Below are 21,791 nucleotides of genomic sequence, written 5' to 3' on the forward strand. Positions count from 1 at the left end.
GCGCTGAGGGGTCAGCTCTTTCAAACAAAGGCCACGGTCGTTATCAGTGAATGGAACTGGCTCACCAAGTCACGTGTCCTCCAACAAAAGCTCTGCAAAAGCTTGTAAATTGACATTAAGTTGAGATGCATTATCATACATACCAATCTGGAGTTTACGAGAAAGTTAAATTTACCCTGAAAAGAGTCAGTATGTAATTAATGATACATTAATCTCTTTGAAACAATTTACAGCAAAGTTAGTCCAACCTTTAATTTAACCTATGTGTAAATAGACAGATAATGTAAACATGTAAAACATTCCATTTAACACAGCAAATAAGCATGCTTATTCTCAGATTCATGAAGTTCTGTGCACTTCACTTTACTAAGTGCATGTTTTATTTGTTTTGCTTAAATTACAATGATGGATGTTTATGTGCATGTGAACAAGCTTATTAGAAAATCCACACCTCATCAGGTCCTGTATATATAGGTACAAATGGATCCATGATGCCTCGTCTTTTCCTATGTATCATTTAACATCTCATTCAGCTCACTCAAACATGAACGTGGAAAAAGGAAAAATCAACCTGGCTGACTTTGGACTTCATTTTTGATATATATGTCGAGGTGTTTAGTCGCGTTAAAACAAAATATATTATAATATTTTTTTCACATAGTAAAAAGTAAAATGTAATGCTTTATTCATTCAATTGTTTAATTCTCACATTTTCTGGGCTTCTCTAGGAATTAAATGTATAATCTCGCAACCAAAAATAAGGATTGTATTAGGTTGTGTGAGGGAAAAGCAAACATCACTGGATGATGCAGAGAAACAGAAGTTAAAGTGGGTGTTTTAAATGAGCTTGGAGAGGGTTGAAAGCAGGTGAGTGGATGGGCATCAAACACCAGATGCCAGTTTGAATATAATTACACCCTCTCATCCATGCATATAACCTCTGCTTCAGCGCTCGTTTATCATTTAGCACAATTGTGAAAAAAAGTTAAATGGAACACTTACTTGTGAATCAATTTCAACTCAGTGAGGGGAATTTAAAGAAGAGGAAATATAATTAATGTTATAAAGGGCCATTCATTATAATAGCCTGGAATATCTACAGATTCAATGTGACACTTTCATTAATATCTTCAGTGTTTTAAAATGATTTATTGAACTGCAATATACAGTATCACACCAGTCTGCATGTTGACTGCATGTTGACACTTGTTTTCTTCTTTTCCAGTTGGTCAGGAACTTCTGTATGTTATTGATAACATGGGCTTTTCTATTCCATTTGGAGACAATATTTTGCAGATTTTTTTACATTTTATATTGTAGATAACACGGAGATGTGTACAGAAAGAGGGGATCTATTTGTAGGAAGCAGCTTTAGTTTAGCCAGCAGGTCTGATCAGGGAGACACCATGCAAACTAGAGCAAAGATATAGAAGGAAACAGTGCAGAAAAAAACAAGATTTGGCATCATCAATTTCTGTTGTAAATGAATTAAAGGGAAAAAAAGGCAAGAAGAGGGGGTCGAGCGTGGCTTTTACTTTATCTAAAGTAGCCTACAAAAGCTCAAACACAGCAATAAACAGACTCACACTGCAACGGTAGACATAAGAAGATATAGATTTTAATATCTTTATAAACATTTTTGTACTGTTGTTTTCCGATGATAACTTACTGAACAATTGAATTATGGCAAAGAAAGAAGATGAATAGGCATACAGTAGAACAAGAAATAGTGAGGTGAGGAATTGTGCATTACAAATAAAAGGCTCTAAAAATACAACATGGAAAATACGTGAATAAACAAATCACCAGAATATTGAAAAATTAAAAGACCCCTCCTGACAGGAGGAGCAGAAAACCCTGTTATCATAATCAATGTCACTGATATTGTTTTTTCTCATAGTAATACAGTAAATGATTAATATCAGCACTGTAAGAAGTCCCTGTGTCTCCATTGGTACTGGTATAATTCACATTGATACAAACACCATCTTATCGGTAGATTTAAGAGAGGCACAAAAGCTCCAGAAGTACAGCAAGGCGTCCCGTAGTTGTCCATCAGTCGGTCTGCATTGTACTGCAACCCCTTAATACTTCAGAGGCGATTGTCTTGGATGCCCACATCCATGGACAATCAGTTAATTAAGAGGCATCATTTTCTCTGCACAATCCTTGTTTTACCATGCTCCTTTCAAAATGTTCTTTTATATTTTCTTGAGTCATTGATGTTGCACACATTTTTGAGTCTTGTTTTCCTTGGATGTCAAGCGATTAAGATCAAAATGTGTTCCTCGCGTTCTCAATGAGGGAGGTTTGCCCTCACTGCGGAGGAATCAGTTCAGCACAACCTCACCAGGAAACTGAGAAATCACCCCGTTGACCCCTCCACCTCTAAGGCTCTTGTTGGCCCCGCAACTTCGTGTCTTAGAAAAACCAAATGAACAACATCTGACACAAGATATAGACAGACTTTGTCAATATTCACAGCTTGATCTCCCAGAGACACACACACGGTTTTCCAAGCCAATGAAAATAGCAATTGTCAGCTTAATATTTAGATGCACAGATAGAGAGAAGTGGTGGTAAGGAAGATGAAAGCAGAGCTGTGTGTAGAAATGTAATCCCAATAAGTAATGCTGTTAGAAAGGTTTGGTACAGTACCTTAAAAAGGTCAGCATTAGCATCAATTTGTTACGGCTCCATCGGCTACAGCGTTTGAGCTAATGGTTGCTCTATTTACATCTGTCGCTATAGATTTCCATTTTGCTGTGTTAATGGCACATTCCATCGTCTGATACTGAAGGACTATTTATTGCCGTGCTTACACTTTACCTCTTCGTTTAGAAGAAACACTTACACCCAATTGTCTGCACAGAGTACATTTGACAGAAAGGATGAGGGCCAAACGAACTGACGCCAGAGGCCTGACAAGGCCATTGACTTATCTTTTGTACTTTATAACAATTTACAAACTGTGAACTGAATATTCAAACTGAATGGAGCACTTGAACACCTAGCTTATCTGTCTCAGAGCTAACACGTTTACCTCATTTGATCCGTCATCTTTTCCTTTTGTTCTCTATTTTCACCAAATCTTGGTTATCTGAGAAGCAGTTGAGTGAAAAACAGATGTTTAAAAATACATACGATACCAAGACATATGCTGATGAAATCATACTGGCACAAGTGGCAGTGCAAGCTTTGTCTGCGTTTATCTTTTGTCGTCCACTGTCCCTTCGATTGTTGTGCTGTGAGTCTTTCTGTTGTAGATGTTTGATGCTTTTGATGCCTGGTTTAGTCTTAACAGTAAAGCTCCCGACACTACATTTACACATATGTTCACACACACACACACACACACACACACACACACACACACACACACACACACACACACACACACACACACACACACACACACACACACACACACACACACACACACACACACACACACACACACACACACACACACACACGCCTTGTAGTACAGGAGCAAGAGAGGGTCTGAGGGCTGTTTTCTCTTTTCTTTCTTTTCCTTTTCCAAACCCTCTGAGGGTCAACGGAGAATAAAGTCAATATTTGGCGTTATCAAGGCCGCGAAGAGCACACAGACATGTAGTAATGACTGGGATAAGGTTGCCCTGTTGTTGGCTTGCTGAACCCCACTAGGGGGGCGAACAGTGGTCCGGGGAATACACTTGTGCTTCCTCCGTGTGACGGTGCCGTCTGGGGATGTGTGGTCATGTTTGCCCCCGTCTGTGAAATCCGGGGAGGAATCCTCCTTGTCTGCCATGACCTCCTTTGAGTGGTGAACCTCATTGTCACCCTTCCCCTTGCCCCTGTTATGAGGCTTTGTGCAGTTCCGAGAGCGGCCAGGCCTTGAGGGGTGCACAATGTGGGTCTGCCCTACAGAGCCCACCACCCCACCACGATTAAGGGACGGATTCACCGTGCCAGATACATTGTTGGTCTGGGCTCTGGACTCAGAATTAGGAACAGTTGGTGAACAGTTGGGTAAGTCCTCCTTGCGCAGCTCCTTGAGGTCTTTACCAATCATATCAGCTGGCGCCTGGCAACCCACTGAAGACGTAGAGCCCCGAAAGCGCTTCAACCACTCCCAAAGCGACAGGGCCTTGCAGTCACATGACCAGGGGTTGTCGTTGAGACGCAGGTATTCCAATCCGGGCAGTGTGTCCAGACACTCCCCGGAGAGCTGTATCAGGCTGTTGTTGAACAGATAGAGGGTGGTGAGACGTTTGAGGTCGTGGAAGGCCTGGTGGTCAACCCACTCAATCTGGTTTTGGTGCAGAAGCAGTCGGTCCAAGGCCCGAAGGCCTCTAAACGTGTTCTGGTTCAGGCTCCACAGACGATTGCCATGCAGGAACAGGTGGCTCAGGTTGTGGAGGTCCATAAATGTGTCATCCTGCAGGAACTTCAGATGATTATCCTGGGGAGATACGGAACGCACATAGTCATTAGATATCGATAGATATAGACATATTGTGCAATGTTTTCCTTCCTACATTATTCTGCTAATTCACTGCCACATTAACTTGTGTCTACATGCCATTTATATGTTTTATAAATCAGCCCATGATGCAAATAGTATCTGTTCAAATTCCCAGTGAATAAGCACTAGAGGCTGTGCCGTGTACTCCAGGGGAGCGTTCATCTGACCTTTAGCATTTCTTCAGAAAAGGAGACTATTGTGATTTTTTTTTTTAAATGGAGAAAAATAACAAGCTGTGCTGAATGAGACCAAACCGTCTGTGAGGCGCAAAATAAATTTGGATTTGACACCACAGATGGAAAAACTGTGGATAGAAGTATGGTTTGTTTGCTGCTGATATGAAATGCAACTGTCAGCTTGTCACTCAAGTGAGGCAAGAGAGGCACTGCGACTCAACAACACAGTCACTATACAGAATCGTTTAGAAATTGTCGACATAGGTTGTGCTAGTTCAAATTTGTTCTTGTGGAAGAGTGACAGCCCTACTAGAGTATGAGTGGTAAACACCGTTTAGTGTACCTGCAAGTAGAGATACTGCAGGTTTCTGAGGCCTTGGAAGATGTTATTAGGGAGTGAACTGAGCCCACAGCGGTACAGGTGAAGCGCATTGAGCCGATTCAGCCCGTGGAACGTGTCTTCCGCCAAAGAGCGCAGGTGGCGGTTGTCTCCGAGGTCCAGCTCCTCGAGCAGCGTGAAGCCGTGGAATGTGGTCGGCTCAATGTAAGTGATGTTATTGGAGTATATCCACAGAGTGACCGTATTGGAGCTGAAGTGTCCCCGAAGTAAGCGATGGATCTTATTGTTCTGGAGGAAGATGCGCTCACTGTCGAGAGGAATGGCTTCGGGGACCGACAGGAAGTTATGGGCTTGGCAGGAGACGGTGGAGGGTGCACTGTAGCAGATACAGTGACGGGGGCAGGACCAGGAAAACTCCAGCCCACAGAGAACAAGCAGGAACTCCAGGCCACAGCCTGCAACACACAAATCACACACACACATACACAAAGACAGACATGAAGGAGAAAAAGAAAATCAATGAAGTTAGTTCGATAGTTAATGCCTTCTTGTCTCGGTCAAACGTATCATATGAAATCCACTGCGAGTTGACAGCCTCAATAGCTGCTCTGTGAGGCTGTATTGTGAAGCTAACATCAGCGCTAATATGCTCACAGTGACGATCCATGCATCATGTTTACCATCTTAGTTATCATGTTAACATTTGCCCTGCAGCTCTAAACACAAAGTACAGCTAAAGGTGGATGCAAATGCCTTCGGGATTACAGGTGAATGTAAAAAATGGTAAGTCAATAAATAATTAATCCTTTAGAGACATTTTGATATCTGCATAAAATCTGTCAAAATGAGGCAACCCCCCCAAAAAATATGCACCAGTAAACACTGATCAGAATCCCAAAGGGATTGGGATTGAGTCACAATTTGGTAAATTAATTTACATTCTAAATGGTGTGCCACACAGAGACACGTGTTGCTCAGCATAAATTCATTTTGATTTAGTTTTTACACGGGGATATTCTCTCTCTCTTTGATGGGTTCAACTCCCTGTCATAGTTTATTTGCTGAATACAATGAGTGTATTTTGGCCCAAACAATGAGGAGTCTATTGAAGAGAGCAAACAATAACACCTGCTCCAGTGAATCACAAGATGTCTCCGTGAAGCCGGCGCCACGCTCGCTGATTTGATGCCAATGCAGCTATTTCAGAATTACCCTTTTCAATATTCCACCAGGGAGACATGCTATTAAGGGTCCAAACCCTGATTCCACCGGCACTACTTTGCAGTGAGCGGAGGCTGTGATCAGTCTTTTGTTTTGTTAAGTGGGGCGTGGAATGCTTATTTAAACCTGGAGTAATATGTTTATCGGTGACATGATTCCCCAGATCCTTGAGACTGGAGATGTGATTTATCCACAGTCTCATCTAAAATGAGCACAGCTCACAGCCCATCATGCAAGTTTCATCTGACAACCTCTGGCTGTCTTCTTATGTATTATTCACAGCATAGCAGCAGCCTGATTCACTGCTTCTAATCAATATGGCTCTGTTGCCTTTTAACTCTCCCTGTAATTCTGGGTCTTTAATGCTGGACATTCAGCAACTGCAGAATACATTTCCAACAAGAGACAGGCGTATTTATCTAATGTATTTTCTCACCAAGCTGTGGCTAAGCTGTGACATTCAGCATCTGACTCCACTGAACTTTAACAGTAATTCTCTGTGTCTAGTTGCAGAGCTGGAGCATGGAGCTGTGTGTCACCTGAACAGGAGTGTGCTCTCTCGGGCACGGAGCTAATCCTATTTGTTTAGCCCTGCCACTGGGCAACAATGGAAATCCATGCATCCTCCTAAACCAGAAATGTGCCCACAAAATGGAATGATTCTTCACGGCTGAAAACTGGCAAAAGGTTGAATCCACGTCTGTGTTCATGTGTACTGTGTGCTGGAGATCATGACACGCCATGACAGCACGACAAGTGGCCCATGGGCTTTATTTGGACTTTTCATTTTAATGCCACAACCTGCATTAGTACTTAGATCCTTTTCTTTGTTACTGGCTATTTACAGATGTGTCACACCAATGTATTACTTTTCCTTGGTCACAGTGCAGCTGCTTCTTTATGGATACATCTTCCATAAACATGTATCAAGGATGGCACCTCCTGACTGAATAAATAGGGGAAAGTGATTTGCATTACTCTTGGGAAATATAGGTTTATGTATCAGACAAATAAGCGAGACAAGACGGTTTATTTTCTGTCCACTGTTTGAGAAACATTTGCATTCAGCAGTAGCCACCAGGGACTTGAGATAAATATTATTAGACCTACACAAAGAAGAATTTCCATAAAGAACAAACAAAAAACAAATTGAATCTGTCTTTTGCTTTGATATTTGTTACAAGATTAAATAACACCTGTTTTATAAGCTGCCTGAGCAAGAATTCAATGAATTGATTCCATCATTCATTAAATTGATCTCCTCACTTTTAGTAAATATTTTCTAAGTTCCCCCCCTCCTCTCTTCCTCCTTCTGTTTCATGGTTTGTGGAGGTCTGGATCGTGGTCCATGCCTATTGTTAATTATTCATACATTTCTGTCATATTCGTTGAATGTGTTATAACTCTGTAACGCTGTTCATTCTGTACACATGACATCTATTGCTTCAGTCCATCCAGGGAGAGGGATCCTCCTCTGTTGCTCTCCTGAAGGTTTCTTCCCTTTTAAAAAAAATTTTTGGGAGTTTTTCCTGATCTAATGTGAGGTCCTGGGACAGGGATGTCGTATGTGTACAGATTGTAAAGCTCTTTGAGGCAAATTTTTAATTTGTGATGTTGGGCTATAGAAAATAAACTCAATTGAATTTAATTGAAAAGTGTGATGCACAGGGAAAGCGAGGGGAGGGGAATGTAGATGCTGCTAGATAGCGAGACAATTTGAATCAGTGATCAGGTTGGACACAAGGATGCACTTCCTCTTCTCTTTCACTCTCCTCAGCTCGTCAGGACCAAGTAATAGATTATTCACCCTGCCTAATCTGTTCCTTAACAAATACATCTTGTTTCTGCTTCGCCAGATTCCCCCAATTTAAAACAAGAAAACCATTAAAACATGGTAGATAAAGGGTGTTATCTCTAACTCTTTCCCTCAAAAACAACATATTGGAACGAGATTTCTGATGAGGCTTTAGAATACGTGAATCTATGATGTGGCTGCTCTTTAGATGCTGAGAGTATCTCATACAGTCTCTTTCGCATGCAGATTCAATGGCGAGGGACTTTTTCTTGTTTTCTCACTGATCTCAGCATACTCCATATATTTGCACCCCCAAACACTACACTAAGTCTAAATGTAAATGGAAATTCACACATGCTTTTCCGCACATATGCATTTGTGCATGTGTAAAAGCTCTGTGTGGACACACTGAAACGGAAAACGTTCAAGCATCTATGAATATATATATATATATATATACACACATATATGTATATATATATATATATATATAATATTGACATGTGACAGATTAAAGGAGAGAGAGGATCTAGAGAATGTGATAATGATATTGTGATAATGAGCTTTTGGAAAGGAAAGGGAGGAGCTATCTCTGCTTCTGTATTTTGTTAACAATCTCCTCACACGTCTTTCACCTCCAAGTCTCTCCCATGCAGCTATCCTCCCATCTTCCACCAACCCACATTCCTCCTTTTCCTCCACACTGGTTACTGTGAAGCCAATGCAGATATGACATGCATTATTTCAAATGCCCACTGGGGGCAACTCTCCTGGTTGCAGTCCGCTTGTAAAGAGGTACATGAGAAAGTAAACACTGTCAACATCAGTTTATGCTCTCAATACATCGTTTAGAGTCATATTCAATAAAGCCTGATGTTTATTTAGTGAAATATGGTCTCATTTATAGACAACAAAGGGTATTTTATGGCTTGCTACCTCATGATTGACAAGCTGCAACAACATCGTTTTCGAGTCTCGATTTAGAACTTTAAGCAACTTAAAAATGTAAATTTCAGTTAATGAAAGTTACATTTATTCAGCTTTCGGCTCTACTTAGCTCCTCCCTCTCGTGTCACTCCTCTCGTGTTGCTAAAACGAAAGATGTCAGCAGCCAAAAACCAAAATGCCGAACTCGAGGCTTCAAAACTGCAGTCCACAAACCAAATGGGTGACAATAACGCGACTACGTCAACTTTTTACATACAGTCTATGTGACAGATGCTATCGATAGCTCTCCGCAAGCACGTTTGACCCCGTGACCCCATCATCACCAAGTTCTGCTTTTTCTTGGGGGTGCAGAAACTGAAATAGATAAATAAATGAATAAAACACAATGGCTCAGGTCTGTGTAGAATATCAGTGAGACATAGTGCACTCATGAATAACACATCTCTGTTAATAGGAGGGAAATTGTACGTCTGTAGAGCTGTGTGACTCCACACATAATTAGACTGGACAAACTCAATTTCCTGTGTCTCTCCAAATACCCTGATAAGCACCCTGTTGTTTTCTCTCTTGCTATTGGCTGTTTCTAAATAATGTCTCGACTCACTCCACACTCAAACACTGCTTACAATCATGTTCAGGTACAGCAATATATTTGATTATTGTTGTGCACCGACAGATATGCTAGAGAGGTTCAGGTCATTTATGTTCGCTTTCTCTCATTCCAGGCTTCCTGATTGTTTTCACCTGTCATCACACCTGTCTCCCATGCTCATCAGTGTCAGCCCCGCCCCTGATTGGTCCCACCTGTGGCTTGTTACCATGTGCTTAAATTCCCCTGTCTCCCAGTGTTCCTTGTCAGTTCGTCTTGTCTTTTGCCATGATCAGGTCGGGTTATGTTGTGCTCTTGAAAACGTGAGCGCTTTCATTTTGTTCACTGCAGAACCGAAAAATAAAGTACTTACAAATACTTTATCTCTGTCTCCCGGGTCGTGCAATTGGGTCCTACTTCCTAAGTGTCTGAGTCCGTAACAGAACGAACTGACCCAAGAACGCTTCACGCCGCTCTGTCGGTACAGGGCGTGACGATTTTTCATCACGAGGAAAAGCTGGACAAGGTCAGCCAGGAAATACAAGAACTGAGAGGACGCCAGGCCGGGGTTCAGGAAGAATTATCTACACAGATGCACCAACTGGTTGCCCAAATGAATAATTTTTTCACTCATCAACAGACTGATCCTCCGGTGACGTCATCCACAGCTGAGAGATTGCCTGTCAGTACTCCAGCTGACTACCCAGGTCAAGCTGTTTCTTCCCGTTACGGCTGGCTCTTCCGGAGAGATTTTCCGGACTCTCTTCATGCAGAGCCTTTCTGGTACAGTGTGATCTGCATTTCCAACACCACCCAGGAGCCTTTTTATCTGAGCATGGTAAAGTGGCGTTTATTGTGTCTCATTTAACGGAAGAGCTGCAGCCTGGGCTACTGCAGAATGGTCTAGAGACACCGAACTATGTTACTCATTGGCCGATTTCATAGAGACTATGAGCCGATTTTGACCACTCATCGCCTGCTACGGAGGCCAGCAGAAGACTGTTTCAAATACGTCAGCTCAACCGTCAGGTGGTTGATTATGCCATCGAGTTTAAATCGGTGCGGCAGCAGCGGACAGCGGATGGAATGTTCCGGCTCTTCGTGACTCCTTCATGACAGGACTTTCGAACCGATAAAGGACCAGCTGGCTCCACTGGAGACACCCGGATCTGGAATCCTCATCGCTGTCGCCATCCGGGTTAACCGTCTTGAGGAAGAGAGAGAGCGCGCAGCTTACCCGGATTGTATTTCTTCCAGAAGAATTCGGGAGGGTCGCGCGCGCAGCTGATTTCAGCTCATGTTACCGGACCATCAGAGGACTACACTTCCGAATGACTCGTGAACCCATGCAGCTTGGAAGAACCAGGCTTTCTCTGGAGGAGAGGCAGCGCCCGTCCGGAGGGGTTGCTGTTTCTACTGCGGCCAGCCGGTCATCAACTCGCTTCATGCCCGGGAAAAGATCGTGCTCACCAGTCAAAAGGAGGCGCTGGTGAGCAAGTTTCCCAAGACTTCCCTCCTCGACCTGTTACTCAGGTAGACATTTGTATTAACAATCAGACCATTGACCAGGGTGTGTTAATAGACTCAGGGGCTGACGAAAGCCTTATAGACTGGGGCCTAGTCAAACAGCTAAAAATAAAAACTGTCCCGCTATCTCATCCTGTTAGTGCCAGTGCCTTAGACGGCCGCTTGTTGTACACAGTTACCCATTGCACTGAGCCCATACGGATTACTATAAATAAGGACCATACCGAGAGCATGCAATTTCATATTTTTGAGTCGAATCAGTACCCGATTATTTTGGGGTTTCCTTGGCTGAAGATCCACAATCCTCACATAGACTGGCCTTCAGGGAAAGTTAAGGAATGGGGAGAGGATTGTAAGGGCAGGTGTAAACTTCGCCCTGTTAATGCACCAACAGACTCTAGTAGGATCATTATAGATCACCCTGACTATCCTGATCTACAGAAAGTACCTTCCTGTTACCATGATTTAAAGGAAGCGTTTAACAAGGCTAAAGCCTTGTCGCTACCTCCTCACCGAGATTTTGACTGTCCCATTGATCTCTTACCGGGAGCCCCCATTCCCAAGGAGACTTTACTCGATTTCGAGACCTGAGAGAACAGCAATGGATGAATACATCTCCTCTTCACTCAAATCAGGGATTATCCGTCCTTCATCGTCTCCAGCCGGAGCGGGATTCTTTTTTGTGGGAAAGAAAGACGGGTCTCTGAGACCTTGCATAGACTACAGTCCACTAAATGACATTACGGTGAAGAACCGCTATCCTCTGCCACTCATGTCATCTGCTTTTGAACTGCTTCAAACGGCCAAGATATTCACCAAGTTGGATTTAAGAAATGCATATCACTTGGTTAGAATAAGAAAAGGGGATGAGTGGAAGACTGGATTCAACACTCACAATGGTCACTATGAGTACTTGGTAATGCCTTTTGGACTGTGCAATGCACCGGCTGTTTTTCAAGCTTTTGTGAATGAGGTGTTGCGGGAATTCTTGAATATTTCAGTGTTTGTGTATCTGGATGACATACTCATTTTCTCCCCAGACGCTAAATCTCATGTTAACCATGTCCGCCAGGTTTTGCAGAAACTACTGGAGAATCAGCTATATGTCAAGGCAGAGAAGTGTGAGTTCCACACAGAAGAGGTGTCTTTCTTAGGATACATAGTCTCACCTAATCATATCCAAATGGATCCTGCGAAAATCAGTGCAGTATCCCAGTGGCCCACACCAGACTCCAGGAAAAAGGTTCAGCAGTTCCTAGGATTTGCTAACTTCTATAGGAAGTTTATTAGGAATTTCAGTTCTGTTGCTGCCCCTCTGCATGTTCTGACTTCTCCTAAGGTTCCCTTCAAGTGGACCCCCCAGGCGGATCTCGCTTTCCAACTTCTCAGAGATAGATTCACATCAGCTCCCATACTCACCATTCCAGATCCCCAGCGCCAATTTATGGTCGAGGTGGATGCTTCCAATGAGGGAATTGGAGGAGTACTGTCTCAACGTTCTGCAGAAGACAACAAGATGCATCCATGTGCTTACCTGTCGCGGAAGTTGACAACGGCAGAGCGGAATTATGACGTGGGAAACAAGGAACTGTTAGCTGTAAAAGCTGCCCTCGAGGAATGGAGACACTGGCTAGAGGGTGCAGAGCAACCGTTTTTAGTCTGGACAGATCATAAGAATCTAGAATATATAAGAAAGGCTAAGCGTCTCAACTCCCGTCAGGCCAGGTGGACACTTTTCTTTAGTAGATTCAACTTCACACTCTTTTCGCCCGGGTCTCAGAATCAAAAACCCGATGCTTTGTCTCGTCTTTACGATCCCGAACCACTTGCGGTAGAGCCCAAGACCATCCTTCCACTTAACCGTGTGATCGGAGCCTTTTCCTGGCAAGTGGAGTCAGACGTTAAAGAGGCAAATGTCATGAATCCAGCGCCTAGCGAGTGTCCCAACAATCTGCTGTTTGTTCCTGAGGCTAGAAGCTGGATAGCTGCTTCATTTATCGTAGACAAGACTCTTATCCACGACTTTTACAATCAGCCTGGGCCATCAGGAGTTGGCCCTAGAGGGGGGGGTACTGTTGTGCACCGACAGATATGCTAGAGAGGTTCAGGTCATTTATGTTCGCTTTCTCTCATTCCAGGCTTCCTGATTGTTTTCACCTGTCATCACACCTGTCTCCCATGCTCATCAGTGTCAGCCCCGCCCCTGATTGGTCCCACCTGTGTCTTGTTACCATGTGCTTAAATTCCCCTGTCTCCCAGTGTTCCTTGTCAGTTCGTCTTGTCTTTTGCCATGATCAGGTCGGGTTATGTTGTGCTCTTGAAAAGTTTTTGATCCCTCACTACGTGAGCGCTTTCATTTTTGTTCACTGCAGAACCGAAAAATAAAGTACTTACAAATACTTTATCTCTGTCTCCCGGGTCGTGCAATTGGGTCCTACTTCCTAAGTGTCTGAGTCCGTAACAATTATTGATTAAACAGGCTCCTTCATCTATCTTAAAACCCAACTGACATGTGCAGTGTCGCAATGGGTCTGTGGAGCTAAATGTGGTGGCACTATCTGCATATACAATGGCATAGGGGTGTAAAACAATGCTGCTAAATGATGATTTTTACATCAGTTAAAACACTCCTTGACTTCACAGCAATCTGAACAATGCTCTGAATATAATACCATGCGTCTGCCATTTTCAGTATGGGTCAATGATTGCATAATTATTTTAATTACATGTTAAATATATATGTTAAAAGCACAAATGCAAATATTAGCCTTAAAAGATCAAGGAACAGCAGAAGAAGTTCAAGATTTTTTTCCACTAACATTTATAGAAAGTCTCAGTAGACTTGTTGAAAGCACTGATTACTGTTTTTATCTACTGAACAGCAAACTTGCACATGAACAAGCCTGCCAACAGATATCACTTCCGCCCGGGAATATTTGCCGTTTTTGTAACACCCTACTGCAGAACGTTATAGATTTTGTCAAATGTTCCATTTCCTGGCACTGCAGGCAATTTGGCCTCATATGGGTGCCTGACTATTTCTCTAGGGAATGAAAGGAAAATGGGAGAGCACAGTGACAATGCTGAGATCTCTGAGAAATGCAGCAGAAGGGAAATATTTCAGAAAGGCAGCATATCGTCTCGCTGCTCTTCCGGTGTGGAGGCATCAGCAGTTCACCCCATCACCATAAAAACACGTACAAACTAGAACGGGCACTCGGTAGAGCGCATACCTTCGCATATCACAAGATTGGGCATTGAATTATGAACATGTTGGCATTAGTTGCATGCCAATTGGATAAAAATTGACTGCGCTATGGTAAAAAAAGGTTTTGACCTTTCCATGACCTTGACCTTGACCCGATTGATCCCAAAATCTAATCAAATGGTCCCCGGATAATAACCAATCATCCCACCAAATTCCATGTGATTCAAGAAGATTTGACCTGTTTATGACCTTTGACCTTGACCTTTGACCCGATCGATCCCAAAATCTAATCAACTGGTCCCCGGATAATAAACAATCATCCCACCAAATTTCATGCGATTCGGTTCAATACTTTTTGAGTTCTGCGAAAGATTTTGACCTGTTCATGACCTTTGACCTTGACCTTTGACCAGATCGATCCCAAAATCTAATCAACTGGTCCCCGGATAATAAACAATCATCCCACCAAATTTCATACGATTCGGTTCAATACTTTTTGAGTTTTGCGAATAACACGCATACAAATAAATAAATAAATAAATAATTAAATAAATAAATAAATACACGGCGATCAAAACATAACCTTCCGGCATTTTCAATGCGAAGGTAAATATGTTTGACTTCCACGGTCCTCAGTCCAGCGGGTCTTGAACTACTGACCTACATGTGGGTGTTCTGTTACATGTGTGATGTATTTAATTTGTGCCATGTGTGTGCAAACACTCTTCAATGGTGTCACTACCTCATGCACAATAATTATGATCTGGTCATTCTTTTGTAGGGTTGGCTTCACTTCTGATTGCATCCCTGCTGAGGCAGAAGGGGAAAGCAGGTGAGAACTGTAGCCCAGACACAGCATGTTGGCATGCAGAGTACCCAGATGCGTCAGGGTTAAATGGACCAGCATGCTCCACACATTATTGATATTTAAGTTTGCTAAGTGCAGTTTTATGGCCGTTTGATATTGTATGCATGCAGTGGCTAGTCAATAAGGTATCAGAGTGTGTTACGTCTCCTGATGGCTCGAAGGGCAGCAGGTTTGCTTAAGTGACGGTGCAGTCACACCAATTCATGACACGAAAAGTTATAAGAAAAGTGTTTATTAAAAAGCAGCAACACAGGGACCAACAAAGACTGTCAGTGGCACCAAAGAAAAGAACATAACAAAACCCACGTCCCCCCCTTGACAGGTGCTGTGCACCCAAAAGTACAGTGGGTGGTGCTCACTCTAACCTGGGGTATTAACAACAAGTAAACCTACATGTATGTAGTATGTAAACCCTGGGGTATCTCACCTGTCCTCATTGACCCTGTGCGCACAACAAGAAGGAATTAAACAAGACACAACAAAAGTAGGCTGCTACCAAATGAAACAGTAGAGTGTACTAAAAATGCTCCACAGCAACCAAAGTCTGAACTCCACTCTGAACAAACACAGGACTATTTAAAGGGGAATGGTTGATGGGTGATCAGGAACAGGTGTGATGATTTGATGACTGGAACCAGGTGTGCACGTCTGAAGTATGAGAATGACAACAGGAGGGGGAGACAAAGCAACAACACAAAACAAGACCAAAACAGAACACAATACAAAACATGTAGACTAGTGTACGTAACAGAGTGAGTGATGAACAACTGCAGATAGAGAAGGAACGCAAAGCTTTTGTAGAACACTGTGACATGAGATCTCTCTCATTTCAACAATACCGATAGTTCAGGATCTCTTCTGTTTTAGTGCTCCTCAGCAGAAAAAGGCGAACATAAAAAAGGCAACGTGAGAGACAGCAGGTTCTCTCCGGTTCATGAATCTGAGAGGATAAAAATAACTCCTCCAAACAAGCGCCACCATGTGGAGCATGTACACAATAAAGGGAGAGATTTGTGGACAGCGGGCAACGGAGTGAGCTCATTTATTTCAAAGTTGGAAATGGAAGGTGCTGAGAGAGGCCAAGAAGAGAGGTAGATACGAGTAATGCACAGATGTTAAATATTTACATTTTGCTTTTACAGATTTAATGGATATCTAGTGGGTGCTCATGACATTTCTTATTTGTATAGTTGCATCTGTACCGGCTGGTCTATTACTCTACATGCCTTCACAGCATTCTGTTGAACGTTGATAAGATGCCAGACGGCGTGCATGCACACACATGGAGAACAGACATAGCATTCATAGTGGACACATGCACAAACAAACAAACAGGCACACTAGCCACATCACTGCTGTTTGGGGCAGCACTATCAGCCACCAACTACATTCATTCACCATGACAGCACAAAGCTAAATGATTCCAATACATTGCATTCCCTGTGGCGGTATTGCACTGCACGGGCCAAACTTAACTAATGGTTCTACCCAACCTATAAATCATCGAAAGTGTATCCATATGTAGTTTAGCAGGCGATAGAGGGCATTTATAATACAATTCCCATCTGTGCAGTGGCTCATATGTATCCCTCATGGTGGTAGCTGTTTAATATAATGTAGAACCTCTTCAAATGTAGAGAAATCTATACAGTCCTTTCACGACATACAAGATGAGTCCCTGGTGTCAGTGTCATCTCACAAGCTAGTGGCACGATGGTAAATGTGTCTCATTATCACATCATGTGGCTCATTCCGGTTAGATTTATTTCTGAACTAGAAAGCTGCACTCAGTAGAGTGCGGCTCTCTGTCAGGTGTGATCGCACACATTTAATCAAGACAACCCACAATTTGGTTAAAAGTAAAAAATGTCTTTGTATCAATTGTATATTGCAGATTTGGATACACACTGAGCTAAAAGCCTATATATTTACCTTCTTTCCGCAGACTTGGTAGCAGACTTGGTATAGCGTTTATGCACCATAACGTTGTTTGTAGTTCAAAGCCATTTGGTTTTTATATTCCTTTCTGTGTGGGTCACGGATGATCACGGGTCACGGATGATCTCCGCGCACAACCAGCATCCATTTTGTTATCTTCAAACCAGCAAACTAGCTAGAGGTGCGTACGCCACCAAGTAGGCCCAATCCCAACGTCCCCCCTAAGCCCTCGAACCCTAAACCCTCAGGGACTTACTGACATCACCTTGTAAATAGTTTAGTGTGTGAGGCTGTAAGGGCTTGAAATTGCACTTTGCTGCAACGTATTACGTGACCATGACTACAGAAATATTATGTACAATTGTGGGTATTTATTTTATACTTTTTAGTCCCTGATTTGAACATCGAGACTTCACTTCAAATAATCGATGTACTCGTTTTTGTCAAAACTAATATATATATATATATACTTTCTGCAAGCATTCTTCTTATGTCATGTATTTCTTTTATGTTGACGTGTACATTTTTGTTAATGTTAATGTATTGGACTGATCACCAACAAGCCCTTTTTTACTTCTCCAATGCTTCCATTGGTAACTGCATGTTTAACGTCAAATTGCTATAAATTGTGGGTAATCCCCTCGGGCAAAGTCTGCATCTAATGCCGACTTCCGAAAAGGGTTTATGAAGGTCTCAAAATGTCTGCCAGAGAGCTCTCAAACACTCCAGGATGTGACAGTGGGACAGCCCGAACCCGAGTTATTGTGAGCGCGCCTCAAAGTCCGTGAGTACGTAAGTGTGGAGATTGGGACTGGGCAGTAGAAGTAGACTGGAGTGTGAAACCAAACTGGACCATGCGCAGTGGGCGTACAGGCTATGTGTAGAGTCCACACGACCCTTGCAGACATGGACGGATGGTGACATTTACATCACGCGGAGCAAAGCGAACTCTCACATGGAAAGGATGAATTGTCCTGAAAGACTTCCACAAAGTACCCTAATCACACACGCGGCCTCTAGTTTCACACTCTCGAGACAAAGCTACTCTCCGTTTAAAAGAGTTTGGAGCTTTCAGCGGCACGCTGGATGATTGCGAGTCTGCCTGGCTCGTCCAGTCGCTGAGTCTTGTTCAATCATGCACATTTATGTCAATGACAGAGTGCAGCACAGCCAATCATTGAGTGTCTCTATCGGAATGACAGCTGAGTTGTGGTGATACAGTGACAGCGAGCAGACAGATGAGGAGACAGGCAGCCAATGAAAAAGAAATAACCTGAACAAAAATAGTTTTGGGTGAAGTAATTTGGGAAGACATTGGGAAATATCAGAGGGAGGTTGTCTATAAAAAGAGCTGTGGACTTAGGGAGATGTGTCTGCAGCATTGGGACTGTAGCTACTCCATAAACCAGATGATCTGGTTACCTTATGAACAATCTGAACACTGAATCATTACCAGCCGCAGGGCTGTTGCTCTTTCACTCACTCTTGCTTTGATATTTCTGTGGAAGGGGCCAAACAAAAATGTGAAATTTCCCCATGGAGTTTTAATAAATGAAAACAGTGTTTAGAAAGGCAGAGCAGAAGAACCAACGCAGGGCTGCAGCCAAAAGTTATAGTCTCCCTTTGGAATTAATACAATCACATAAAAAATAACATAGTATAAGCTATTACTTATAAAATTGCAATCAGTCTAATAGCATGCTGTGTTGTCTCACTTTGCTCTGCACTTTATTCTTAGTGTCCTTCATTTCAGAAACCTGTCAGAACAAACCCTATCATCCACCTGAGGATGGCCTGAGACTTATCATGAATAATCTCATGTTATTTATTTATATTTATATAAATCTTCAATTTGTTTTAGCTTGTAAATTTGTATTGTGTTGCTGTTTGGTTATCAACAGTAAACAAAGAAAGTAAATTCCAACAACCTCCGATCCACCACCATGTCCACTTTATATCAGATATTGTTGTGATTCAAAGATTTCTTGAAACTGCTGATTAAAATTGCATTATGTTGACATATACGTATAGACATGAACTGAACTTGTAGACGCACTCCACAAATTCTGGCTTTAGTATATGCAGCTAAAAGCTTTTGTGGATTAAAGATTTAGAAGGTGCCCAGCTCTGTTTTCAAACCATCAGGTCAGTAAAGACCAATACCTGCACTAAAAAATGGCATTATCCAGTTCACTAATCTCCATCTCATGGTACCCCTTACATATTTCCCTTAAAACAAACTGTAAGGTACCCTCCTGCTGCAGCAGCTGCCTCCTTGCATTCATGCCTCATGCGGCCTAGATTCAGCGGATCAATTATTCATAGCAGGTGAGAGTTTGGTGCTCCATGTACGTAAAGGCAGGCACACACACCCAAACACACACCCAAACACACACACACACACAAACACACACATACAGATTCAGCAGTCTCTGTTAATGGCATCAAAGAGGCAAGGAGAGATGTGAAACCAAGCAGAAAAGAGTGTGTGAGGGAGCAGGAAAGCATTGTGGCTCATTAGTTCAGGAGACAGGAAGATGACCAAGAGACAAAGAGGACTGACTGGATGCAGAGCTGAACGATAACCTCGAGGGAGGACAACACACAACACAGGCATATGAGTGTGACATGCATCTACCACCAACATATGCATGTATACTCCGATAACTCATGAAGTCACATACCCCCTGGAGTGCCTTCACCTACCCCTAGGGGTACACATACCCCCATTTGAGAACCACTTCTCTAAGTATGCTTATGTTACAGGTAACCAATACAATCACCAAGACTGCACGTCTTTGGTTGGGGCGGATGAACTATGACAAGGCAATAGTGTGACATTCAAATGTTTTAGTAATGCTGTGGAGAAGCTGTGACTTAAGGGCAAATACAGTGTTAAACATACAGTATAGTCAATGGCAACCAGGTGGATTATGCTGCAGGAATGGGTTGAGAGGCTTCGATAGATGTTTCAACATGTCTCTTTCTCTTGACTTAGAATCTATTGCTGTGGGTCAGTAGACTACAGATGCTGGCGTCCTCACAGGATTAAGCTACACACTTTTCAAAGGGAGTAAAAAGTATCTGATATTCAATCGGAATATTCTGAGGTACATATTCCCTTTAGCAGAGGCTCAAATTCCCACAAATCAATGTGCATGGACATAATGTGAACATTTACAAAGGCTTCTCTCAACAAATGACATACAGCCGCATTTCCAGACCAACTTTGCATTTAAACTAGTGGCTTGGGGAAACCATGTCAGTTGTGGACAAAATCAGAATATATGTCTTTTCCTCAGAAATAGTGTGGGCGAGTGGAAAGAAAACACAACAGAATACGAAAGAGAAGATGAAAAAGGAGCAGAAGGGAAAAGGATAAGTGGAAGACCTTGAGAGAGTAATCCTTTTTCATTAGGTTCAGTTCTTTCCGACCCTGAGAGCTTCAGCATTGATCCTTGTGTAATGCAAATTAATGAATGTCCTGGGCCTCTACTGGGCTTCTTACTGCTCACGTTGAAGGCGTCAAACACTCTCTCCCAACAAACATATCCCTCATTTATCATGACCTTTTCTCACAGTCAGAGGTTGGACTACTAAATGTTCAAATCTAATCAAATTGAATTTAAATCTACTCTCCACCTTTTTATTCCCACTGTTCTGTCGTCACTCATTCTGTCTTCGGTTTCATATAGTCTAGCTCCAGTTGAGTATAATAAATTTATCATTTTATTTGTTCTATTCCCTGCGGTGTATTAAAGCTGCCCTTGAGTGACTATACTGCACACCTACCTGCGCCTGTTTATTGAGTCTACACTGAGACATATGCAAGTCTCCAATGTGAAACCACTTCAGTTTAATGTAAAATACAGATAGTTCTTTAATGCTCAGTTTCCATTAGTTAATGTCTCCCTTGTTCATTCAAATTACAGTTTCTTTTTACGACCCGTCTCTGACATCACTGACCGTGTTTACATGCATTCGAATAACTGGCTTAGTCGGACTGAAATCGAATTATCCGTTTCATGTAAACACCTTTGTTCGACTATGTGCGGTCCGACTACGATCCGATTAACACCCCTGGATAACTCGATCCGATCCGGTTGATAATTCGACTATCGCGGCATGTAACGGTGAATTGGATTAGGAACTGGACTTTGCATCTTTGCACATGCTTGAGATCCCGACGCCCTCCTCCCTCCCTCCCATGTCGAGACCCGGAAGTCGAAAGAGACGATAATGTCACTATTAACATCATGCAAGAATAGTAGAGGGATGTAGCTTCGCCTTGCTCTCTGTTCGCCATCTTTCTCGAAATGTTGATGTAGTTGTTGTTGGTTGTTGTTGGTAGTGGTGAAGAGGTCAAGCGGAAATGGCTGTATCACCACGAGTTGTAATGAAAACAGCGCCACCTATCGTATCGGATATGACATGCTTTCGGCCAATGATTCGAATTACTCACTGCCATGTATATTGGGATAACAGCAGATCCCCCAAAAGATAGCATAGTCCGACTAAAGCAAGATTCGAATTATACCATCATGTAAACGCACTGATTTACTCCTCACCTCCCTCGTGCCATATCCCGCTCGCTGCCTAATTGATTCTGATGTTGTTTCCCAAAACTACAAAGCAGACAGCTTCGCAGGATGAAACAGAGTCACTGTCGAG

General features: G+C 42.6%; 1 protein-coding gene across 1 annotated transcript in view; it reads right to left on the reverse strand.

Moving 5' to 3' along the window:
* Positions 1–1,598: 1,598 nt before the first annotated feature.
* rtn4rl1b (reticulon 4 receptor-like 1b) overlaps positions 1,599–21,791 on the reverse strand; it is a 142,930-nt gene continuing 122,737 nt past the window's right edge. The window contains exons 2-3 of the mRNA XM_056441156.1: positions 5,030–5,481; positions 1,599–4,447 (exon numbers count right to left, since the gene is read on the reverse strand). Of these exons, the coding sequence (XP_056297131.1) occupies positions 3,557–4,447; positions 5,030–5,481 (1,343 nt within the window). The 3' untranslated portion in view covers positions 1,599–3,556. The remainder of the gene's footprint in view (positions 4,448–5,029; positions 5,482–21,791) is intronic.

This window comes from Pseudoliparis swirei, chromosome 20 (genome assembly GCF_029220125.1).
Source record: "Pseudoliparis swirei isolate HS2019 ecotype Mariana Trench chromosome 20, NWPU_hadal_v1, whole genome shotgun sequence".
Classification (NCBI taxonomy): Eukaryota; Metazoa; Chordata; class Actinopteri; order Perciformes; family Liparidae; genus Pseudoliparis; species Pseudoliparis swirei.